The sequence below is a fragment of the Saccostrea echinata genome, unplaced genomic scaffold (assembly GCF_033153115.1).
Source record: "Saccostrea echinata isolate AGI-Se365-2 ecotype Australia unplaced genomic scaffold, CSIRO_AGI_Sech_v1 ptg000029l, whole genome shotgun sequence".
Taxonomy (NCBI): Eukaryota; Metazoa; Mollusca; class Bivalvia; order Ostreida; family Ostreidae; genus Saccostrea; species Saccostrea echinata.
The window spans coordinates 18237952-18260115 of record NW_026889778.1 but is presented as its reverse complement, the minus strand read 5'-3'; the positions used below and the strand labels follow the sequence as shown (position 1 = coordinate 18260115).

Sequence of the window (22164 nt, the reverse complement as noted above, 5' to 3'; positions counted from 1 at the left end):
ATAAATTCTAATTTCTAAATATTTTGCAGCCCATATATCCTCCGATTACAAGTACTTCTACAAATACATCTAAGTATATTCCAATCCCTCTCTTTACAAATACAACACCAAAATGTGGATCATGCAAATTCTTGTGTACATTCCAAAAATCTAGTAAACTGACATTACTGTCAGATGACTGCTAACGCAGAAACTAAAGAAAAAATGTGGAAATTTTTTTTAAACATACTTCAAAAGGAAAACTTTGGTTTGTTATCAAAACAAGACAGAAAAATGTGAAAATAAAATGTCAACAAAAAAAGAGCAATGACAACATAAAGCCGCGGACAATGAACAAAATGACAGATGTGTTAGTCAAATAACTTTGATTCCATGCTAATATGATCGTTCTAAGTTTAGCACGAAGACATTTCACCAGTCCAATTATTTTCTTGTTAAAAGATATTCAAGAATGAACTACAAAGAATTAGAGTTTTCTGGCATGCCTTTGTGAAAACTAAGACACAAGTGATCAAATTTCACAGGAGTTGCTGTCCTTGATTGACATGTGTACTTTGTGTTTCATCCCTCAAAATAAGGAGTGCATAAAGGTCATGGGGTCCCAGTGGGAGGTTAGGTGGATCCCCATTCCTTATCAAAGCCAGAAAAAATACCCTCATGTCTCCATACCATTTACCTTATAAATATCAGATATGAGAGTATTTTTTCTTTGCTATGAAACAGCTGCTGGGAGTTGCCGTGGATACACAGGTGCATTGTGGGTAGTCTTACCTTTCTTTCCTGGGGCTACTACTATTTTTACTGCATCTATAGTAATGTGAAGTAGGGTAAAAGGCTGAGGAGTGCTCATATATAATAACAGATATGTCATAATATTGACCAATAGAAACAGATTTTACATCAAGAAAATGAAAAATATAGTACATGAAAGCAGAATTAAGTTTAATGCCAAGTTTTTTTAATGATATTTAAGAAATGTGATGTTATTGCACACAAAGCTGTCAATTAATTATTGCAATGACAAAATAACTTCACTTAATTATTTCATTTTTCCTCAATACTTAATTGCAATACATGTAATTCTTAAGTCACTGACAAATGAAACTATGTATATACACCAATGTGAAATTAAACTAAAATTAATCTGTGAATGATTAAGTCTTAATTCACTTTGTTAAGTTAAAAAAAAAATCTGAAACTGCTCTTAATCATTTGATACATGATTGATATAATATAAGAAGAGGGTTACTAGGCAGTGAGAAGCTATATATTCTAGAGTGAGAGCTAATATATTCACCGTATTTACCAGATTTAAAATAAAATATGTTACCTATGTCACTTAATAATTCTGCTGGAACTGCATCTAATAAAACAAGTCAGCACACACTCAAAAAAATCTAGTCTATCAAAGTATTTAGAGATTACATTCCAAGAACAAGGATGCATAGATTAATGATTGAGTTATCTCCCTTAGACTGTAATGTAAATAACTGCTACATTTACTTTTTCTATTGAAAAAAAAATTCTATTTACATTCCTATTACTTATATAAAACAAAACAAAACTTTTTTGAAGGAAAAAAATTGTTTTTTTTTTTATTATTATTATCTTCAAAAAAAAAAATTACACTCAAATGAACATGCATACTGTTTCTGAATTACGCCCCTGTAATTACTGCCTTGAATTGACAAACACTGTACACAAACTTACTCTTTGTGAAGACTTCGAAGTAAGTCCTCTTTGTTGCTATGACACCCGTCTTCTCCAGACCCGGTCCTGAGGCTGTGACCTTGGTCGGGTCACCGGCTGCGCCCTCAACCTTGACTGAAAATGGTGACTTGTTGATCTCCTTTTCTCCAAATTTGATGATAACCTAGAAAATTTTATACAAGATTATCAATTCTCATCACTGAAACTTCATAAAGACTGTTTTTCAGAAATTATCATCATAATACTGTCCCATGTGAGGAAAAAAAATAAAAATTCCAACTAAGGCGTATCCTCAAACTTGTCAGACAGTCTCAGAAGGATAGAAGTGCTCTCTATATAAATATCCCCCACCTCATCTGATGCAATAATTACTTTATACATTGATCACTCATAATAAAGAAAAAATATATACCTTGTTCTTTTTGCTCCTTTTCATTTTGAAGTTTAATTAACCCTGACCAGGGACCCAGACATTAAAGCTGTGTATCTATTTACACATCATAAAACTGGACCACTTAAGGACTTGTGTATTTATGATTTAGATGGAATTTTACAGCAACAAATAAAACGTACATAAAACTGCGTGGGTGTCTCTGTTCTTCATGATATTCTGTATTGACAAAGCTTTGACGGCTTTTTTGGCTCAGGAATTTTTACAATTATTGGAAATTTTGAAAAACTTACATCCTTATGTTTACATCAAAGTTAGTGACATAATTCCACAACTTAACAGCTGTTAAAAAATCTTTATAGAAATGTGACATTGCATTGAATAACCAATGCTTATTGAAATATTGAGCTTTTCTTATTTCTTGCTTCTACTTTTCTTCAAATCCAGAAAGCACAAGACTTATTTCCAAATGATAGAGCTAACAACCTTCCATTGTTTTTCTTTAAATCATCACACAAGCCTCCATCCTCTACCTTGTACCCCCCTCCATACTGGGTATGTACACACAAAAGTAGGTCAGATTCCCCCCTCCCCTCCATACTGGGTACATATACACAGGAGTAGGTCAGATTTCTGTCTTACCTTGTACTCCCCCTCCATACTTGGTACATACACACAGGAGTAGGTCAGATTTCTGTCATTATTGAACACAACTTCACACTGTAAAGAAAATCATACCAAGTCAACATAAAATAATAAAGTAGTTCAAAGACAACGTTGATCAACGTAATCATCATAATCCCTCCCAGTTGTGTAACAATAACATCAAATATCACATCTTTTAAATGTATCCATTTATTGGAGCAAACAAAAACATAAAATATATACATGATAGCCTTCACCCATTCTCTGAAATCTAAAAACTTACAGTTTCTTTCTTTCCTTTGGGGTTGAGCACTGTGACCTCAAGTGTAGCTTTTCCAGCACTGAAGGTCTCCACGGTGAAGCGGGCAGGTGCTCCGACCTGGTTACCTTTGGGCTCCAGACCCGGTCCATAAGCACGGACACGGTTAGCGTTCAGGCGTGGTCTAACGGGGGCACCGGGTTTTAGCTTGGCCTTGGGGAACTGGGCTAAATAGGTCATCATGGACATTTCATCCACTTTGGGATTTGTGATTTCCTCGGGCTTGATGAGCTGTAAAGAAAGAAAAAAACATGAGTTCTGAATATCCATCATCAGATAAAAAGAATATGAACCACCAAGACTGAACTTCCTCAATCAACAATATCCATCAACTCACTTTATTTTCATCTGAACAAGCCATTTTTGTTTTCACTATAGATCTAAAACACAAAGTTTTCAAAGCACGTACTACCACATCACCCCCTTGCAAAATAAGTCATTTCCACTGAAATACACTGTACAGCAGTGTACCCTATAATCAATTCAGTCCAGCTGTAAACTTTTTCAATAGGAGGAATTTTGTTGGTTCAATGAAGTAGACATTTAAAGCTATCATTTCTGAAATCAAATATCTCCATATATATAACAATGCTTCTGAAATACCCCTCAAAATCTTTGAATTTTCTATATTGTTAACTAAACGTATTTGGGCTAGTGCACATGTCATATAAATAATCTACATAGCTTTTAGTTTTTAGACTTTTGTTTAAAAAACAAAACATTGTCAGCAAATCTGCTTGTTGTAAGAAATAGGAGTTATCCCTCTTTGAATATAAAAATCTAACAGCGTGCTTGTTGGGAAACTGAGTGATATATTTTTTACAGACATTATACCAATGCTAGGTGTTAAAACTGACCTGGAAGTGTTCAGGTTACAGAAAAATCCCAAATGCACTGGCAGTAAAGATATAATATTACACACACTAAGCTTTTACCACTTTATGTAATTTAAAAACTCATCCAAAAAAAAAAGTTGACATGCAACCAAATCTATTAAATATGGATTTACATCAAGATCTGATATCATATTAAGCATGTAGATGGTAAAATAAAATCTCTGTGTCATGATACTTTACACAATTTGATATCTGCTTCACACACAGGTCTATGCATAAACATTTCAACAGTGTAAAGGGGGGGACATGATTCATTTACTAGTTTTATAAAAATCTCCAGAGGCTAAACGAGAAAAAAGATGTTATCTCTGTCTGCTAGTGCAGTAGACATTCAGTTCAGCAGACAGATATTTATTTCTGCCATGCCTATCTATACAATATCAAACGACGAGAAAGTTTTGATAATGCTGTCTGCACATAATCACTATAAATTCAAATTTTAAGAAAAACAGGAAAAAATATAAAGAACATCTTTTTATAAGGGATTAGCTGTTTTCAACACTATCCACTTTTTTTAAGTGTTAAAAACTTTTCCTGAGAGCACACTTTGTCTACATTCTATGCATGGTGATGTTTATCTATATAGTTGCTTATGGGTCAACTATTGCTTCCAGCTTTAAAACTTGTATTCTGAATATATTACAGAGATTTTTCCTTGTTGCTGAATAAATAATTTGTATTTTAAAAAGACCTTTTCTTTTTTCTTTTTGTTAACTGCACAAAACACCTTAATGTTTCTTCTTTCAAGTTCTTATTCAATTGAAAGTTAAGACTCTGACATGATACATAAACTGCAGTAACACTTTTAAAATTTTTAAAAATATCTTTGTACTATTGATTTTCATTTTCAAAATATAATGTTTATATTCTCTTTCAAATCACATATCAATGCAAAACTTTTAGAATCTGAATTTCGTTGCACTTTAAGGTTTCCATGATAATACTTAATTTATACATCACAAAAATTCTTACAAATCACTTGTATGATAGTGACTGTTTGTACAACATTCAAAAAGATGCTCTGGTGTAAGCAAATTGCTTCTTTTCCTATAAATAGACTATTTTGTGCCTAATTTTGTCATAACTAGCCTATTTCATCTTGTATCTCTGAAATATTCTCCCTAATCTTTGTACATTTACCAGCAGGGGTGTGCTACAGAGCTATTTTCTCAACCTTGCTCTCTCTGAGGGCATACCTGAGGAACATCCAGCCATTTCTCAGCGTTGTCCATGGCTTCTTTGGCATTTTTCTTGGCATTTTTAGGATTCCAATCTTCCCAGTCAGGGCAGAGACCTAGCAAAAAAACAGGAGAGTTACATCAAAGAAGGATAACTCCTTGACACTTCTATCATCTGCAATCAAGGCTGCTGCACTGCATGCAATCTTGAAATAGTTACACTCTATTCCCATCAAGGATGTTTTTAATTACTTGTATCCTTGAATTATATTGCACTCTATGTAATATCTAGACATGTAGTTAAGGACAAGCTTAAAAGTGCACTTAAACCTTCATCTATATAATTCCTGTCTGCCACAGGTGTCACTCATTTAATACTTTTTTTCAAAAGCCCAAGGTGAAAACACCTCCTAAACATTGTTATCTTAATTGTGAAGCAAGTCTGACAGAACAACAAAGGCCCCCATACAATTTTGCCCATAAAAGGGGGGCATTTTTACAAAGCCCAATTCTGACGCTATGACATTGGAGGGTCAGCACACGTTAATCAAAGTGTCTCAATTTACTTTCGCATGTTTAAGTCAAAAAGTGTCTGATAAAGAAAGCTGGTTGGGTGTTCTTAATATCAATTAAATGTGAATATAAATAGATGTCATTGTAAATACACTAAATATTATATGAAGCAATTAATGTAAAAAGAAGCTTGGGGCAAATTTAGTCACAAATTGACTCAGCTGTCGCAATCCAATGCATGCAGCCTTGGTTGAAAAATAATACATTTCCTCTAAATTCACTTCAAGGTACATATTATATATGTATGATTATATATATATATATATATATATATATATATATATATATATATATATATATATATATATATATATATATATATATATATATATATATCACTGTTCGTTATATTTTCACCTTTTTCATACTTCTATCTATAATTATACACACAAACGCTTGTCAATTTGTAAAGCTATGAAAGCAACTATAGCTAAAAATGTCTGATGTAGCTTTTGAGTCCCGAACCACATGCTAACAAAACTTAATGCAGTTTAATCTGTCTATCTAAAAAAAATTTCAGTTATTTATGTTTGAATAATCAAAGAACGCCCACCGATAGATTAAAAGCCATGATACCAAAGCTTCCATCAAATTCCAACAGAGTGTATTTAAAACCTGTTAGTAAAATCTTCTTTTTTAAATCTTAAGAAAACTTTTTTTAATGACCGACCTGGAAACTTGGTCTGTATCATTGTGTTTTTGGCAGGTCAGTAAAGATGCATCATTTATCAGGCATTGGGTTTCCATTTTCTGGTACAATTATCATTTTACTAAACAAGGTAATACAAGGTCCTCTTCGTAAAGTGATGCCTTGAGCAAGACTTGGCTATGACATTTTCATGGCTGATGTATAAATTATTTTTAATTCATTGCTAGTGTAAATATATCATCTGAAGACTCCATTAACAATACAGATTTGATATTCTATATAAACCAGGTAAAATGATCGAAAGGGCTTATAGAGACTCATTTCTCAACATTTCCAGTGATATCTTCATGTTGTGAATGCCTTTCTCCACCCCCCATCCCTCAAGACAAACACCCAACCACCTTGTTATGAAAAATGTAGCACTTAATTTTCTGTAAAATGAAATATGCACACACTTGATCAAAACTGAGATTAAACTGCTTGTACAGCAGATTACAATAATACCTTAGGCCAAGTGCAACACAATATGGAGGATTGCATGAATGCTGAAGTGTAATTTTCATGGTTCAGATGTGAAGAAATAATTTGTAGAATTTTTCAGGACAATTTAACTGAACCATGAAAACCACATTTTTCTCCACATTTTTTTTACTTCATGTAATTCTTTAGCTGTCAAATTTAAGGCATATTTTTTATAACAAAAATAAAGATTTTACACTAGACATTCCTTAATTCATATAAATTTTAAGACATATCTTCAGAATTAAATTGTTGACAATTTCTGTATAATAAAGACTAAAAGCAATTTTACCAGGTCCAACAGCATCGACAAGTGCTCCAATGGCACGTCCGTCGTTCCAGTCTGTGCTGAAGTTTTTGATTGGCTGGTCTGGGATCTTGCTCTGGACCCAGTTCAACAGTCTCTGTTTGGGGGTGGGTCCACCTTCTGAGGGGGTCGGTTCCTCTCCCTCCCACATTGGCATGGAGATAGAGTAGTGTAAAATAAGGGTCCATATTAAGCCTAGAATTAACTTGATCTTGCTGTCTACTATATCTGAGCTGTCTGCAAAAGACAAAAATGATGGCATTGTTAGTCAATATATATATACCTACAGTGAAAATTGTCTAATTCAGATGTTGTAAAATACGAAATCTTGCCTAATACTGTGAAACTTTAAGTCCCTTGCATTATACTCTTTGTTTAAAATGTTGTCTAATACGGAATATTGTCTTATCCGGCTAATTTCGGTGTCCAGATAAGACAAGTTTTACTGTATATATTGTGTATATCTATATCTGTATATATCTATAATCTATATACATGCAGCAATCATATAGGTAATAGTTTGGTGAAATATAACAGCAAAATTATTTAATGTCCACGCATTTAGTGGCGATGTGTTTTCAGATGCAATATGATCTTTCTAGCTTTATTCTCAAGGACTTCTCCTCTTTACATAAGCGTAAACATTGAAGGTTCCCGAGTTTTCAAATGATGAAGTGTACAGCACTTGAAATTGTGTACTTTAAGTTCAAAGGAAGAAAATATGCAAGCACTTCAAACTGGGAATTAGTGGGTGTGTTCCCCTTTGACCCCCTACAAAGGGGAACATCTGACCACTTTCACTTTCAAATTTCCAGTGGGTGTGTCCTGTAAATATCTGACCACTTTCACTTTCAAATTTCCAGTGGGTGTGTCCTGTAAATATCTGACCACTTTCACTTTCAAATTTCCAGTGGGTGTGTCCTGTAAATATCTGACCACTTTCACTTTCCCTGTGTTCCCTTATCTTTCAATATTTGTGAAGTATATTTTTACAGACTTGAAAAAATTTACCCCTCCTGCATCTCTAAACAGATTACCGATACACATCTCTGTAAAGCCCGGTGAAGTCTGGTCAAACAGCTGATCCCTAACTCTGATAATAACAATCTAAAACCCAGTTGTTTACTCCAACTGCCGACTTTAATCTTTCTCTGCTAAAACAATAAATGTTTTTGATATTCTGCATTCATAGATTAATTACTACAAACTGAAAAGCTGCTTCAGGTTTTCGCAGTTAACTGCACCATCTTTAGAAATGATCTTGAAAACGCATTTAAAACTTCTCAAAATAACCACACTTTAATCCATGATATTAGATTTAAATATTTGTAAACAGGCACTTTAAATCATGTGCCAATATTTGTCGAAGAATTAGCTTTTTTGAAAAACTCTAACATGCTGTGTTTACATTTTTAATTCATCATTATATTTTTTTTCTTCTTATGAAAAGCAGAAAAAAACTTGAGTGAATCATTTGATTGAACAGGTAAACCCTAAGTAGGCTACAGAATACTTTTTATATTTGAATCTCATCCCCTAATGCATTGAAATAATTTTAATGAGAAGTTTTTTTAAAAGGCATGTTAGTATAATTTCCGTCTGCATACCACAGACATAGTTTTAATGCAGATTTTGTGGTTTCAACGTAAGCAGCACCTTTCCCCAGACCCAAATAAGGCCAGAAATCAAATAAGCGTAAAACATCGTAAACACAGGAGTTATTTACGTTATCAAAAGTTTCCTAACACGGGGGCACTTCCGATCGCGCTTACTATTACCAGTAAACACATTGTCCATGCCTCTATTCAGACACTCAAACATGCGAAAAATAATTCCACAAAGTGGTTATAGCTACTTGTGGACCCTCGACATAACATAACCCTGAGTCAAATACTTCACCGTCTTTGCCTTAAACCATCGGGGGCCAAATCTCATTACTCTGCATACCTATGATCTGTTTGTTGATTTCTTGATATGGGAGAATAAACCTAGATTTATTAAAACCTGATGATATAACTGAGATAGGATTTCTGCTGATTAGGTGGAAAGATTTTTACCTGTGTAGATGTAATTTAATACTAGGGGGTATCTTAAGTATTACAAAATGAAATCTACTAACTACCTGGTACATCAGAAGTGTGTGATAAGCAGACATTAAATTAAAGGAAAGGCATTTTTAACAGACAGATCTGTGGATCAAATGATTTGATAAAAACTCAGATGATATCATTCTCTATCATACATGTGACAATATATTTTAATACATTATATCACCGAGTTCTTACAAAATGCATGCATGTATGTATTAAATATGTTCTATTTACTTTGTCCCTTAATCATCAATGATACAAACTGAAAATGTTTCAAAAGAATTAACTTATTTTGAAGGTTTCTGGGAGTGATTTCTGGTTAGAGGGTTACAAAGATAATACAAAGGTATACAGCCGATTATAGGAGATGTCATATGCCCCCCCCCCTTCCCCCACCCCTCCCTCAAAGATGGGTCCAACCCCCCTTCAAATCTCTCACAGGCTACGGAAGTCTCGATCAATCCAAAATCAAGAGTTTTGAGAAAGTCCCCCCCCCCATTCCTGTCAGTTACTGGTCTGTTAATCAGAAGCTAATTAACTCTTTGATCATTCTGCTAATTTTTACCTGTCTATACAAGAAGGCTGCCTCTCTAACAGCCGACCTGCAATCTAGCTAAGGTACCATCCACCAAAGGTACATAAAATACACATCTCAAACTGACCACCTGGTACTAATGAGGACCATTATTTATTTGGTATGTGGTCAGTCATTCTTTTCACCTTAGAGTATACAGCTATCAATGTATGCATATGCTTTGAGCAAAATAGATTACATGACGGGCCTTTATTTGTTTACTGGGAAGAAATAATTTAACACCTTTCAGGAAAAACACCTCCAGTGGTTGACGGATTAACGATTTTACACATCTCACTTCTACCAACTTTTCAAGCTGGACCAGCCAATATGTGCATTGAAAATTTCCTGTTTGAATGCAATTATCACACAAATGATGAGGTTACTTAAAAATATAGTCTGCCTGCCTCAAAGACAAATGGGAGGAAGGGGGGTTGAGGCTTAATCTTAAATTTAAATTTTATTCACTTCGCCTGTCTAATCCAACAGCATGGCAGAAAAAATTTCTATCCTGTTTCTAAAAATCTAGATTTTCAACCAAAAAATAATTTAAATTTTATGCCATTTTAATTTCACTGTTTATCTTCTTATTCCATGTCTTAAAAATTCCCTTTAAATCAAAAAAACTTTTACTAATGATGACTCATACAGTGTTATTACCAAACCTGAAACTTAATTTGCATGACGGTAGATAATTATCATAATGTTACATATCTAAGAGTAGACTTGAATGAAATTCTTGCATGATGTTTCACCATAAACATTTCTACAACACAGAAGAATGCCTTATCAAAAAAAAAAAAAAAAAAAAAAAAAAAAAAATGAATATACGATTTTGGTAGAATTTTGGTGTAGGCGGACAGGTACGCGAAGGTATCGGCAACAACTGTATTCTTACGTGGGCCGAGAGAAATCTTATCTTTACGTACCAAATAAAAAAGTAAAAAAAATAACATCAAAGTTTTCGGGTGAATCACTTGTAGTATCTAGATGTTTATTTTGCCATCCCCCTCATTTGTTTTCAGTACCTAGGATCTGACATTCCTGCAAGTTGCTGTTTTTCATATGCAGTGTGAGGGGATTAAAATTCCAGAAATGCTCCAACATGATGTGAGACAACAAAACTGTTCTCAAATCAAAGAATTTAATTTATGTTGCTTTGCATTTAACATGTTCAAGTATTTAGAAATAATATTAACAGGAAAAATAATCATAATAAATGTAGTTAATTAATTACAATAAAGAGTTTACAAGATGGAGTGATTATGGACACATTATCAGACAACTATATATTCTAAATCTAATCCCCTCATATTCTTAAAGTCTCCCAACAACCTTCCACTCATACAGAATAACCTTCCCACCCACCACATGCATTAGCTCAACACTCGAGTTTAATCTACGAGTATACTCAAAACATCAGCAATATACTGATAAGGAGGGAGAATGTTCTGCAATTGTCAACACATTCCTCCACGGTACGGAGGGGAAGTCGAGACACTTCATGGTGAACTTTTAAACCAGCAGATTCCGGAAATCAGCTCCTTGTGAGGTGCTTGAAACTCTTGAAATTCGATCTCAGTAGGTGTTACATGTACATATTACAGTAGTTTTATAAACCCAGAGTTCCTACACTGTACTTTATTGAATGGGCGAGTTTTATACTGATAGTTATTACATGTATACATGTATATAGAAATTTTTCAAATGACAATGGGTATTTTCTTTTTTCTTACTTAGCAGGTGTTATCATTTACTTAATTTTAATTTCCAGGTACATCTAAGCTTTTAATTGAGAGGAAGGGCATACTCATGTCATAATTGTTTTTAATATGTAATCGAGTGAGTGTTTTTTAAACAAAACATCAATTACGCACTGAATTACATAACACTGCCCTGTGGCACTTTAAAGAGGAATGGTCAACTTCATTCTACAAACAGGTACAAGCCACAAAACTGAAATAAACAACTGCCATAATTGAGAGGTACATCAATTAATTAGCTTTATAGTAAACAGTAGCTGTGTCAATATTTGTATCCTTGCATCCATCTTTCAGCTTAAGCTTCCAGGTCAAAGTGAAACTTTGCAGTCCTCAATATTGACTCATATCCCAGACTAAAGTAATTACTCAAACTCTACACCATAAATGTCACTCTAACACCCACTGTCCAGCTTTATAAAACCATTCAGTAGCCTTATCTGTCCAAAGTTGTTCATCAATTTTGTGTATAGGGTGATCGATTTGAATGGAGAGTTATCTACCCTGATAAAAGTTGCCCAGCCTTTCAATAACTCCTAGGATGTCTGCTGATTCTTTGTTCAATCAACAGAGAGCATCTACAGATAGATTTGGGTCATTGGCCATTTATTCAAGTGATTTTCAGGTAGTTTATTGCCTCAACAATCATTTGCTAAGGAGAGCACTATACAACTTTTGATCAAAGCTCAGGCAAAACATACCATCAACCTATACCATGATGTTTGCTGAAAGAAGAACTGGGTTGTTTTAATTCTTCAAATATCAACCATCTTCCATTTAATACATGTACAATGTCTTCTTCTCAAATCTCTTCTCTCAGACTAACATAAGGACATTAAAACTTCTGAGGCTTAAAATTTCAATTTCTTATATTCAACAATATTCCAATTAAGTCAGTGAACTTTGAAAGCCAACATTTTTTTGGCATGCACACAACTTAATATAATGATTTCTGAAGTTGAAAGCTTCCAGTACGTTAGATTTTTTTCTTGATTACTTCTCTGACAACAACAATGGTAAATGCTTCTGACTGATTTACAAAATCAGTGAAAACATACAAAGTGTTTGCATAACAAAGGACCAGTTGTTTTTCATTATAATTGTGAAAAGTTTTGGAAGAAAAAAAAGGCTGAGAGAAGTAGTTTATTACAACTTAATCATTTACCATGGGTACAAGTGTGCTTAGACTATACCAACAACTTTTGACATTCACTGACCAACACATTAATAACTTATAAAAATTCTGCAACACACCACTTATCTTCTTTTTAAGTGTAATTTAAAATTGACCTGACATAATTTTACCAACACCTTCTATTTGTTGGAAAATGCACAGCTCTCCTGATACAATTTTATTTGTTTAATTGCAGTGATGTTAACTGGGACACCACCAGACTTGCTTGAGGAAGGCTGCTGTAGCACTCAGCAAGCAGTGAGGGAACTTTTTGTGCCATATCATCTTCTATGTCACGTACAGGACCTCAGTTTATATGGTTTTATCCATAGAAACATTGTATCCATGTTCTGCTGCAGTGGAATTCAAACCCATGAAGAAAAAGACAATCCTAATACTGACTATGTGACTCAAGAAGAAACCACAATATTAAGGTCTAACCACTAGCTGCACCATGTGGGCGACTGATGTTTGCATACAAATAAGTGGCCCAAAAAGAAATCCCAGTACCTAGGTCACCTGTCAAATTCTGCCCTCTTGTAATCATATGGTGGGGGTGTATTTTTCCCTAATCCCCTGGCAGTGTCAGCTAATCAATTTCTAGACCCCATAAATATGTCCAACTTCTCTAATATAACCAAAGACTATCTATGGATTAATAAAATCTCTTTTGAGACCACTACATCCCTATTCAAACACTCGAGGGACATCAGTGTTTAATTTAGGTAAAATCTTGGACTGCTTTGACCTCATTTTTGAATAAGACACCTTATTTTACCTTAGCTCGTGACCTTATACAAAAGTGAAGAATCCCACCAGACAGGTTATACATACAGGTATAATGGTCCACATAAGCATAATTAGTTTACTATGCAAATGCACATATACTGCCCTAGAAATTGAATAAATTTTGGACTTCCAGGGGCATTCAAAATTAAACTCTGCAGATCTAAGCCTAGTGTAACATGACCCTATTCCTTATCAAATACATGTTTTATTTCCAGACTCAAACCATATATAAGCATTTTGAATTTAAGATCAATATCTAACAACTAATGCAAGAACAGGGCATAATATATCATTCTGATTAGGCCCTAGTGCAATTTATTATTTGTTAAATTTACAGCAAGTTTATGTAATACATGCACATCTGCAACATAGACAATAAAGACTAATATTTTAACAGCATTCGATCATGCTGGCAACACAGGTAGAATTAATGCAAGGAAATAGCAATTTATGATCTTTATGCTTTATTTATTATTTATTTTTTGCTATTGCAAGCTGTCCTCATTGAAAATATAAATCATGTTTTTATATTATGCATATTAATCAATTATCAATACCTACATCAGACATTCAAACTGTCTGCTTGAGCACAGTTTGCAATTGGTTCCGGTTGAATATTGCTATCAGACAAAAACAGCATGTGTATAATATTTTTTCTTATCATCTAAATATCCAATTATGCTTAATGTTTGTTTTTTGGTTTTTTTTTTGTTTTTTTTTTTTGCTTCTAAAAATAAATCAATTTTCACTGATACTACATCATTCACAAATTTCATCTCTCATATGTTTGACCTCCCATTCCCCCATACCCACCCCCTACCTTTTCAATTTACCATATGTAATACTATATACTATGCAGACAGCTCTTGACCCAAACCAGTGTACCATTAAATGCCCTCTGAGGCCACTCATGGTCTTGTTTGACAGTAACATTCTCCGGGTTCAGCTGTATATATGGTGCACTCTGCAGTTTTCAAAATGTACATTTTGAGGTCGACCACTTCTCTTTTGATCAGTTCAAGACGTACATTTAATCTCTAAGACTCGACACTGTTTACAGGGTCAGATACATGCAGACAAGCTAAGAACATAATTCTTTGCCTAGATACCCATCAAGCATCTACCAGTCTAATAATATGTCTTTATTTCTTCCTGAGAGATAACAGATATTACTATGTGGCTAAATGCATTCTAATGTTCCTATCTGCACTGTAAGGTAGATCAATTCAAAGATCCCCCATGTGTGTGTTATACTTACACAGGCATTAAAACAAGGTCTTAAACAAATTGCAAAATTTATCTCCATGAAATTGATCAAGTGCTGGGAAAATTACATTAAATTAGAAAGGTACAGGTTGAACAAATCCAGAAATAGGGTTTAGGTTTTTTGGGGGTTGATTTGCAAATTACACGGAGCAGGTTTTCCCTAAATAGTTTTTTTTTTTTTTCAACATGGTACAAGGTAATTTGTCTGGCAATTTTGTTCCTACTGCATTTCCTAGCATTCTTGGCCCAGGTTAACTGCATAAATATGCCTTAATCTGAAAGCCCTTATCTACAATGAGTAAGTAAAAAATAATGCAGCCATTGTCTGCCCAACCAACATCAGAAACAGATGGACAAATTCTAGACTAGATGAATAATACATGGGGGCAGTATAATTAGAGCAAATCTTCAGTAGATAGGGTGAGATACCACAAATTCCCAGTTAACTGCACCGGAGGGAGCCACCACTCTGTCAGCTGAGCTAGCCAGGAGGCATGGGGGGCACCACTCACCAAGGAGGGGTAATTAATTAGCAATCTGGACAATTAGTCACTGATAATCAACAGGCATCATCTCTTCAGCTGCCTCCTAAAATGTTCCCAGAGGGATTTGTGTGTGATTCCCATTGTTTACAGTAGTGTGTGTTAGCTCAATCAATGAAAGTGCAATATCACTGTGTATCTCTATGAACATCATGCTTCATCATGCTTGATTGAATTAGTGTGACTAATTGCCCCAAAAAGCCAACAAGAGCCAACAGTTTTTAGTTAATGGAAGGTTACCACAATAACCCACTGTTTTTCTTTGTAGTCTTCCCTCAATTCTTTTCATCTTCATCTTACCCCAATCATCTTCAACCCCCATTTCATACTTATTTAAACTGCTAATGATCAAATATCCAAATTGAACTGCATACTTTTTCTTTTGCAGCTGACACAGGCAAGTAAGCCACAAAGATCTTCCCTAATAGAAACATGCTGATGAAACATATAGCAATCAACTCTGATAAGTTTTTAAGTAGCTGCAGACACTAAAAAAACACATGTTTGAGCAGGCAACTCGTTCCCTCGACATTTGATAGGGTCGATTTTGACAGCCCAGAGAATTATGGCATGTCTCATGAGTCTGCACCCCCTTACCCCCCCATTCACTATTGTTTTTTCAATCTCCAGAAAATGAGTAACCCCCCAGATATACTATATACAGTAAGGCTATAGATTTTCAGTGCTTTGTTTTCTCGGTTTCCAAAAATAATTCATGCATAAAAATATATGTTAGGGATGATCCTAAGCTAACTGCAGACATGCATATAATCCTAATAAGAGTACGCACCCCCTATATTCTTCTCTCAACTTATGTAAACATTAAATCACTCAAATGTTTGTGTAATGTCTGTAATTTTTTCAGGATATGAAATTTCATTTCACCTGGGTAACGTGGTCACTAGGGCTTACAATTGCTTACTTAGGATGCAGCTGTCAAAAGACCCACTGTGATGTGAAAATCGTACCTGTGTGGTGAATTTTTTAAAGTTTTTAATGGAGGAAAAAGGAACAAAGTGAGACTTTGAACCTAAGTTTCACATAAAATTGATCAGTGGGTAAAAAAAAGGAAGAGCATCCCAATTAATGTTCTGTGAAGTGGACCACAACTTTAATAAATAATAAATAATTTACACAACTATCGCCATTAATTTATCAGTGATTTATACATCAGCCCTCTAAAGAATCATTTGAGAGTGAGGTTGATTGCATGAGTTTCTTACAACTTCTAATTAGCTTAACATGCCAACTTTTCAATTCTGTTTTTAAAATCCATATCTTGCTTATCTGAACTAAGACATTTCTACCTGTAATTGATTCCAAGTAAGAGTTTTGCTAACTCAGCAATTTTTCCCTTCTCTCCTTATTTTCACTCCTCTTTAGCTTGATCACTTGTAGAAATTTCTAAACATTGAATGCTTCCTATGCAGTTTCACAAGATTTGAAAGGTAATTTATTAAACATAAGATAAGAATTAAAGACAGATTCACTCTAAAAATCTTTCTGAATTCAACAGATCAATAAATCATCCATGGTCTCTTTGAATGTGCCATACAGAATTATCAATCATCGAGGCATTAAATCAATAACATACAACACTATTTTATAATGCAGACCTTGTCAAAAATTTGCTGTGTAAAACATCATTTTTTTTATCATAAACTGTGAACTCATATTTCAAAGAATCTATCTTGGGATGGGTGAGCTACCTAAAACATAATTTAAGGTGACTCACATCCAAATATTGAAAACAAGTCATAAGGAAAATAACAACAACAAAGTTATTCACTCTTCAAAAAGTTGACTCAGTCCAACTATACACGAATCTTCGTAAACATGAGGTGGTGTTTGACACAAATTTGCAAAAAGATATCAAAATCTTAAGTAAACAGTACCGCTGGGGAAATGGTTAACCTGTAATCCGACTCAGTGCTCAATAAATCTCCTTGTCCTTTTAAAATTATCAGCAAAAAGACGGCATTGTCAAATTTCAATATTAAAGTTTAATTTAGATAATTTGCCAGTCAATTTTAACAACAAGCAAAAGTTTAATGGCTTTGAAAGTGTTTGAAACATTTAATTTACTTAAAGTTTAAATGGCACTTCTTTCTTTCTTTGAAATAGATTTGAAAATGCCTCATTTTTGTAACAGTCTTAAGTAGCATGGATTACATGTTTAATTGCTTTTGAAAATGTTGAACATTTAATTTCTCTGAATTTTTTAAACATTTAACTTGCATTCTGAAGACAGTTTGTCCCTTTCAAAACTGGTGGGCCAATACACAGTGACAAAATTCTGCAGCTCTTTGGTTTTGTACATTAATAGACAAATCATTTATTGAGTCCATGCAGTCTAGCCAAAAAAGTGCATGCATGGTTCTTTAAGGACTGAGCATGCTGTCTTATCCATTTGACATCTTGATGAACCCTGCATATGTGTATAGGTTTATCTGCACCTTCCAGCTGCATAAAGACATCCCAATCTTAAGTTTGTTATCTTCTGCAGTGTCTGTTGACTGTTTCTTTGATTTTTTTAAAGTCATAAATTTTATGACAATATGATATATTCTAAGTTTAATCGGCAGCAATGAATCTGAGCCAATTTCAAGCAAAAAAATTTAGGAAATGTTTGAATGAATATAGTCTTCTTTAGAAGGTAATGTAACAAGAAAATCTGGCTATACACATCTGGGATTGACCCTTCTGTTGAAGATTAAGGGAGTCAAGCCTCTTAACTGTTAGTCTCTATAATCTGTGTTCAGTACACTGACTGGACAGACATTACACACAGGAAGGGCCTACTGTTATGTCTGCTATTGTTTGTGTTTTATGAGCCGGGAACCAGCTGAGCTTACAAACCACTATAATCCTGGCCAAGGTCAAATTACAAATCACTGTGTTATTCTAAAAATAAGTAGTTATTACCATGACAGCTTAACAAAATCACCAAAAAAAAAAAATCACTGAATGCTAAAAAAATAAGAAGATACAAATTGTAAATGTATTGTTCTTATATATTAGTTGTTTATATATTTTGTTATATATTAATTAGTGTGGCAGTTCTGCACAATCACAGTTAGAGCACATGTAATATCTGCAGGTATGAAATTGAAAGCTTCAAAATCATTTTTACACCAAAAATAAGCAAGAACGTATAACATTGACAGCATCACAAAATTACCAAGAAAATATAGAGTTTTCATGACCATGCATGTTGGTTTTTCTTTTTTTAATCAATCTTTATCATGTTTACAGCACTTGATTTTTGAACATATGGAGATCATTTGATTTATAGATTAAATAAACTTATAGTATGCATAGAGTTGAAGGAGATCAATATATATTAATTTCTTTGAATACCAATGAGAAACCACTTTTGCCGAGAAGCAGTAATTATAGCTCGATCTCCACCATTGGGAGACAGTTGTGTAATTCATGGTTTTAACCCTATAGTCTATGACAACTTTTGAGACCACTTCAGAGGGTAATTCAAAATTTTAATGACATTTTTATTATGCAAATTTAAAGCTGGCAAAGGACATTTGTACCTAGGTGGTCCCAGCCTGTGAATGAAAAGCTTCTGTGAAAATGTGTCATGTTATTTTAGCATTTCATTGAAACATTGGGCCAATTAAACACACTTTTGACAACCTTACATGGCATATCATGGCTCATACAGGTTTCATATCTTATCGAATATCACTATAGCAGAGAGGAATAGTTAGGAAGAAATGAAGAATTGCCAAATAACCTGCAAGTTTTACATATACATCCATATACATTGAGTTAATTGGTGTCAGTTATCTGCAGGTCAGAATTTCAAAAAGATAGGTAAAAGTCAAAAACCTTCAGGTCAAATTTTTAAAAGGTGTAAATCAACTTACAACATTCTTAAGTCAAAAGAGACAGAAGAAAATATGCTTGTTTTTTTCAAAGCTTCTGAGACACCTTGAGCGTCTGTTTTCATGTTTACAACTACTATAATTGAAAGTTAGTGAAGTTAAAAAAGATAGATAACACAAGAAAATGCTGAATAAAAGGAAACCTTTGTATTTTGATGTTTTACCTATCAGTATACATATCCCCAGGACATATTCAGTAAAACATTTTGATGGAATGATATATCTACTAAATTACTAGCGTGCAAAACTCAGCGAATTACAGTCAAGTTCCAATCTACTCTTGCTGTGACCATATAAGGTATCAAACCAAATGTGAATTTGTGTCTGAATTCCCACGATTTTTTTATAGCATGACAGCATTGTAATATAACTATAAATACATATCCCAAAAGGGGAAACAGAATTACAAAGGCATTAAATCAGATCAAACGAATCAGCTTGTTCCTTGTTGCTTCAATTTCCATGAAGCACTTTACTCTAAAATCTCCATTAAGTACATTTTCCCCTATTTTATCATGAACAAAGTGTTTATATGGACCACTAATAATGATTGAGAAACTGAATATTGTTAATTCTTCCTTAACATCCCATTGTGATGATATGTGCTTTGTTCTGTTGATGTGTGTAGTTGGGGAGGAGGTGGGGGTGGGTGGTTGATCAACATCATAAAGACCCCCTACCACTCCCCTCCCCCCTCCCTCTGAAACTTACACCTGGCTGCCTGATTTCAATGCAGTGTGATTACTGAATAAATGCTAACTGTATGCATATCCATTTTTCTGCCCATGATCTTGCATTAATTAATCAAATGTCTGTTCCTTTCTCCCCTACCCTGCTGCTAAACAAGTCAGCCTTGCTTTATGTCCATTCAGATTGTTTTCAACAACAAAGGGTGATTTCACAGGGTCACAATTAGTTTATTTACCAATTAAGGGTATCTGGCAAGCTGAAAATCTTAAGTTTTAACCTCTAGGGGGTAAATCCCATGTTGTGTGTAAGATCCACTGGTCAAGTCCCCACCCACCCCACCAAGTGGTCAAATTTAACACCAGAAACATCCTGGCTAATCTCATCTCCTGATGTGAATCCTGTTTGTCCAGCATGAAATTAAATCAGTAAACAATGTGCATGGGTAGGGTCAGCTAAACGTGTTCATTGAGTGACTCCTTTTAATTATGTGACACACACAAGATATAAAGGAATGCCTGCTAATTAATAGGCTACTGGGCAGTAAACCAGCTATGACCTACTTAAACTCTGTCACCTGTGGGTGTAATATGCACTGTTATATAATAAGTGAAAATGGACTGCTGAAATGTTAGGGGGATCAATGTTATCAGAGTTTTTTCTATTGATGGGGGTTGCAAAACATAAGTTATCCTTCATTCTTGAGTAACTAAGACCCCTCCCCTACTCTATCATTCATATGTGCAAACAAAAGAAACCTATTTGAATTTTTGGGAGGGCAACGCCCACTTCTTTACTTTCGACACATATTAAATTTCTTATAATAATATTTGTGATGGTAATTAATAATTCTGAAATAGGATTCTTGGGCTTGGATTAGAGAAATATGTTTTAGCCATTAAACTGTTTGTGAAGGATTTACACTCCTAAGACAGGTAAACAGTTGACAAAGCCGGTTTTACAGGTGTGTGCGTAATCCAACAGGTGTGTATTGGACTGACGATCGCCATGTTTGTTTACGTTTTTATTTTCCCGGGTTCTTGCACACGTGCATGCTAGTGACAATACACACATAAAAAGTTTTGCCTACTAAAAACCCTCCAATTCCTCAAAATGAAAACCTTGCATAGATATAACACCTTCCATTTTGCACCTGAAAACACATGTGGCCGTTATGAACGTATTCACCTTTCGCTTTCACTTTGACGATTCTCTGGCTAATGTCATTCGTGACCTCGTTTTTTTTCATCCAACATGCATAAAATGACACAGTACTTACCTATGTTGACGATTCGGATTCCCTCATCCCTCTCCAAAAATTCCAGCACCATGGTAACATTTTCCAATTTTTGGGTTCTGAAATTAGGTCGCTTGTTGACATGCTTGAATTTTTTGCCTGATAAAACCTCCACTAATGCAATTAATCGTAATCCATCGGAAAAATCCGTTTCTAAGTTGTTAATGACCTTATTAACAGTTTTCAGGTGTTCGTTAGCCCACCTGGTGAAGGTATTTTTCTGAATTAACTTCCATTGCGCGTCGTCCGCTAGGTCGCGTTCAGTGAGAGGCATTTCCTCGTCCTCTTCGTCTCCGAGCAAGTGTGACTCGCTATCGGCCATGGTGTCGCTTTTATACTAGTCTGACACGGTCGAGTGGTTTTAGCGTACTAAGAGTTTATGAATCAGTTCAATTGAATTTGTGAATGTATATAAATGTATATTTTCTCAGTTTTACGTGTAGGCACGAAAGCTCTTAATCTCGTATTCTCACACCGAGTTATTCCAAACTAGTTGACCCTGTAAATGAATAAAAATAAAACAATAAGTATTTTGTTAAATGTCAAGATATCAAATCGTGCGAAAGAGTTTGGTTACATTGTCAAGAAACATTCATACTGACATATTTCAATACGCACACCATTAGACATATATCTGTAATATCGTATGAATTAAAAACATTTGATACATATTTAAAATATAAACAAAACATTTCTTATGAATGAATGTAATTAAGATTGCAATTTTGGAGACTATTAAACTGCTAAAATTAATCAGCGTGGATTCTGTTTCAGTTCAAACCAAAACACGCAACTGATAAGGAAATGTTTTAAAATGAAAATCATATTTATAAACTTTGACAACAAAACAGACCAAGAAAGTATACAATGTATCCATAATTTGATTTAAAAAATAA

At 34.2% G+C, this 22164-nt stretch overlaps 1 protein-coding gene across 13 annotated transcripts in view; it reads right to left on the bottom strand.

The window, feature by feature from the left end:
• The window catches only part of LOC133195675 (filamin-A-like), a 57222-nt gene extending 35461 nt beyond the window's left edge, over positions 1-21761 (bottom strand). For 4 of the 13 annotated variants that reach the window (XM_061331569.1, XM_061331570.1, XM_061331572.1 and 1 more), the window contains exons 1-8: positions 21251-21759; positions 7173-7424; positions 5158-5255; positions 3030-3296; positions 2744-2821; positions 1711-1873; positions 1331-1363; positions 772-807 (exon numbers count right to left, since the gene is read on the bottom strand). In XM_061331569.1, the coding sequence (XP_061187553.1) occupies positions 772-807; positions 1331-1363; positions 1711-1873; positions 2744-2821; positions 3030-3296; positions 5158-5255; positions 7173-7424; positions 21251-21590 (1267 nt within the window). In that variant the 5' untranslated portion in view covers positions 21591-21759. Of the gene's footprint in view, positions 1-771; positions 808-1330; positions 1364-1710; positions 1874-2743; positions 2822-3029; positions 3297-5157; positions 5256-7172; positions 7425-21250 lie in introns of all 13 variants that reach the window. The other 9 variants (XM_061331577.1, XM_061331575.1, XM_061331571.1 and 6 more) reach the window with 8 other exon arrangements.
• Positions 21762-22164: the final 403 nt, after the last annotated feature.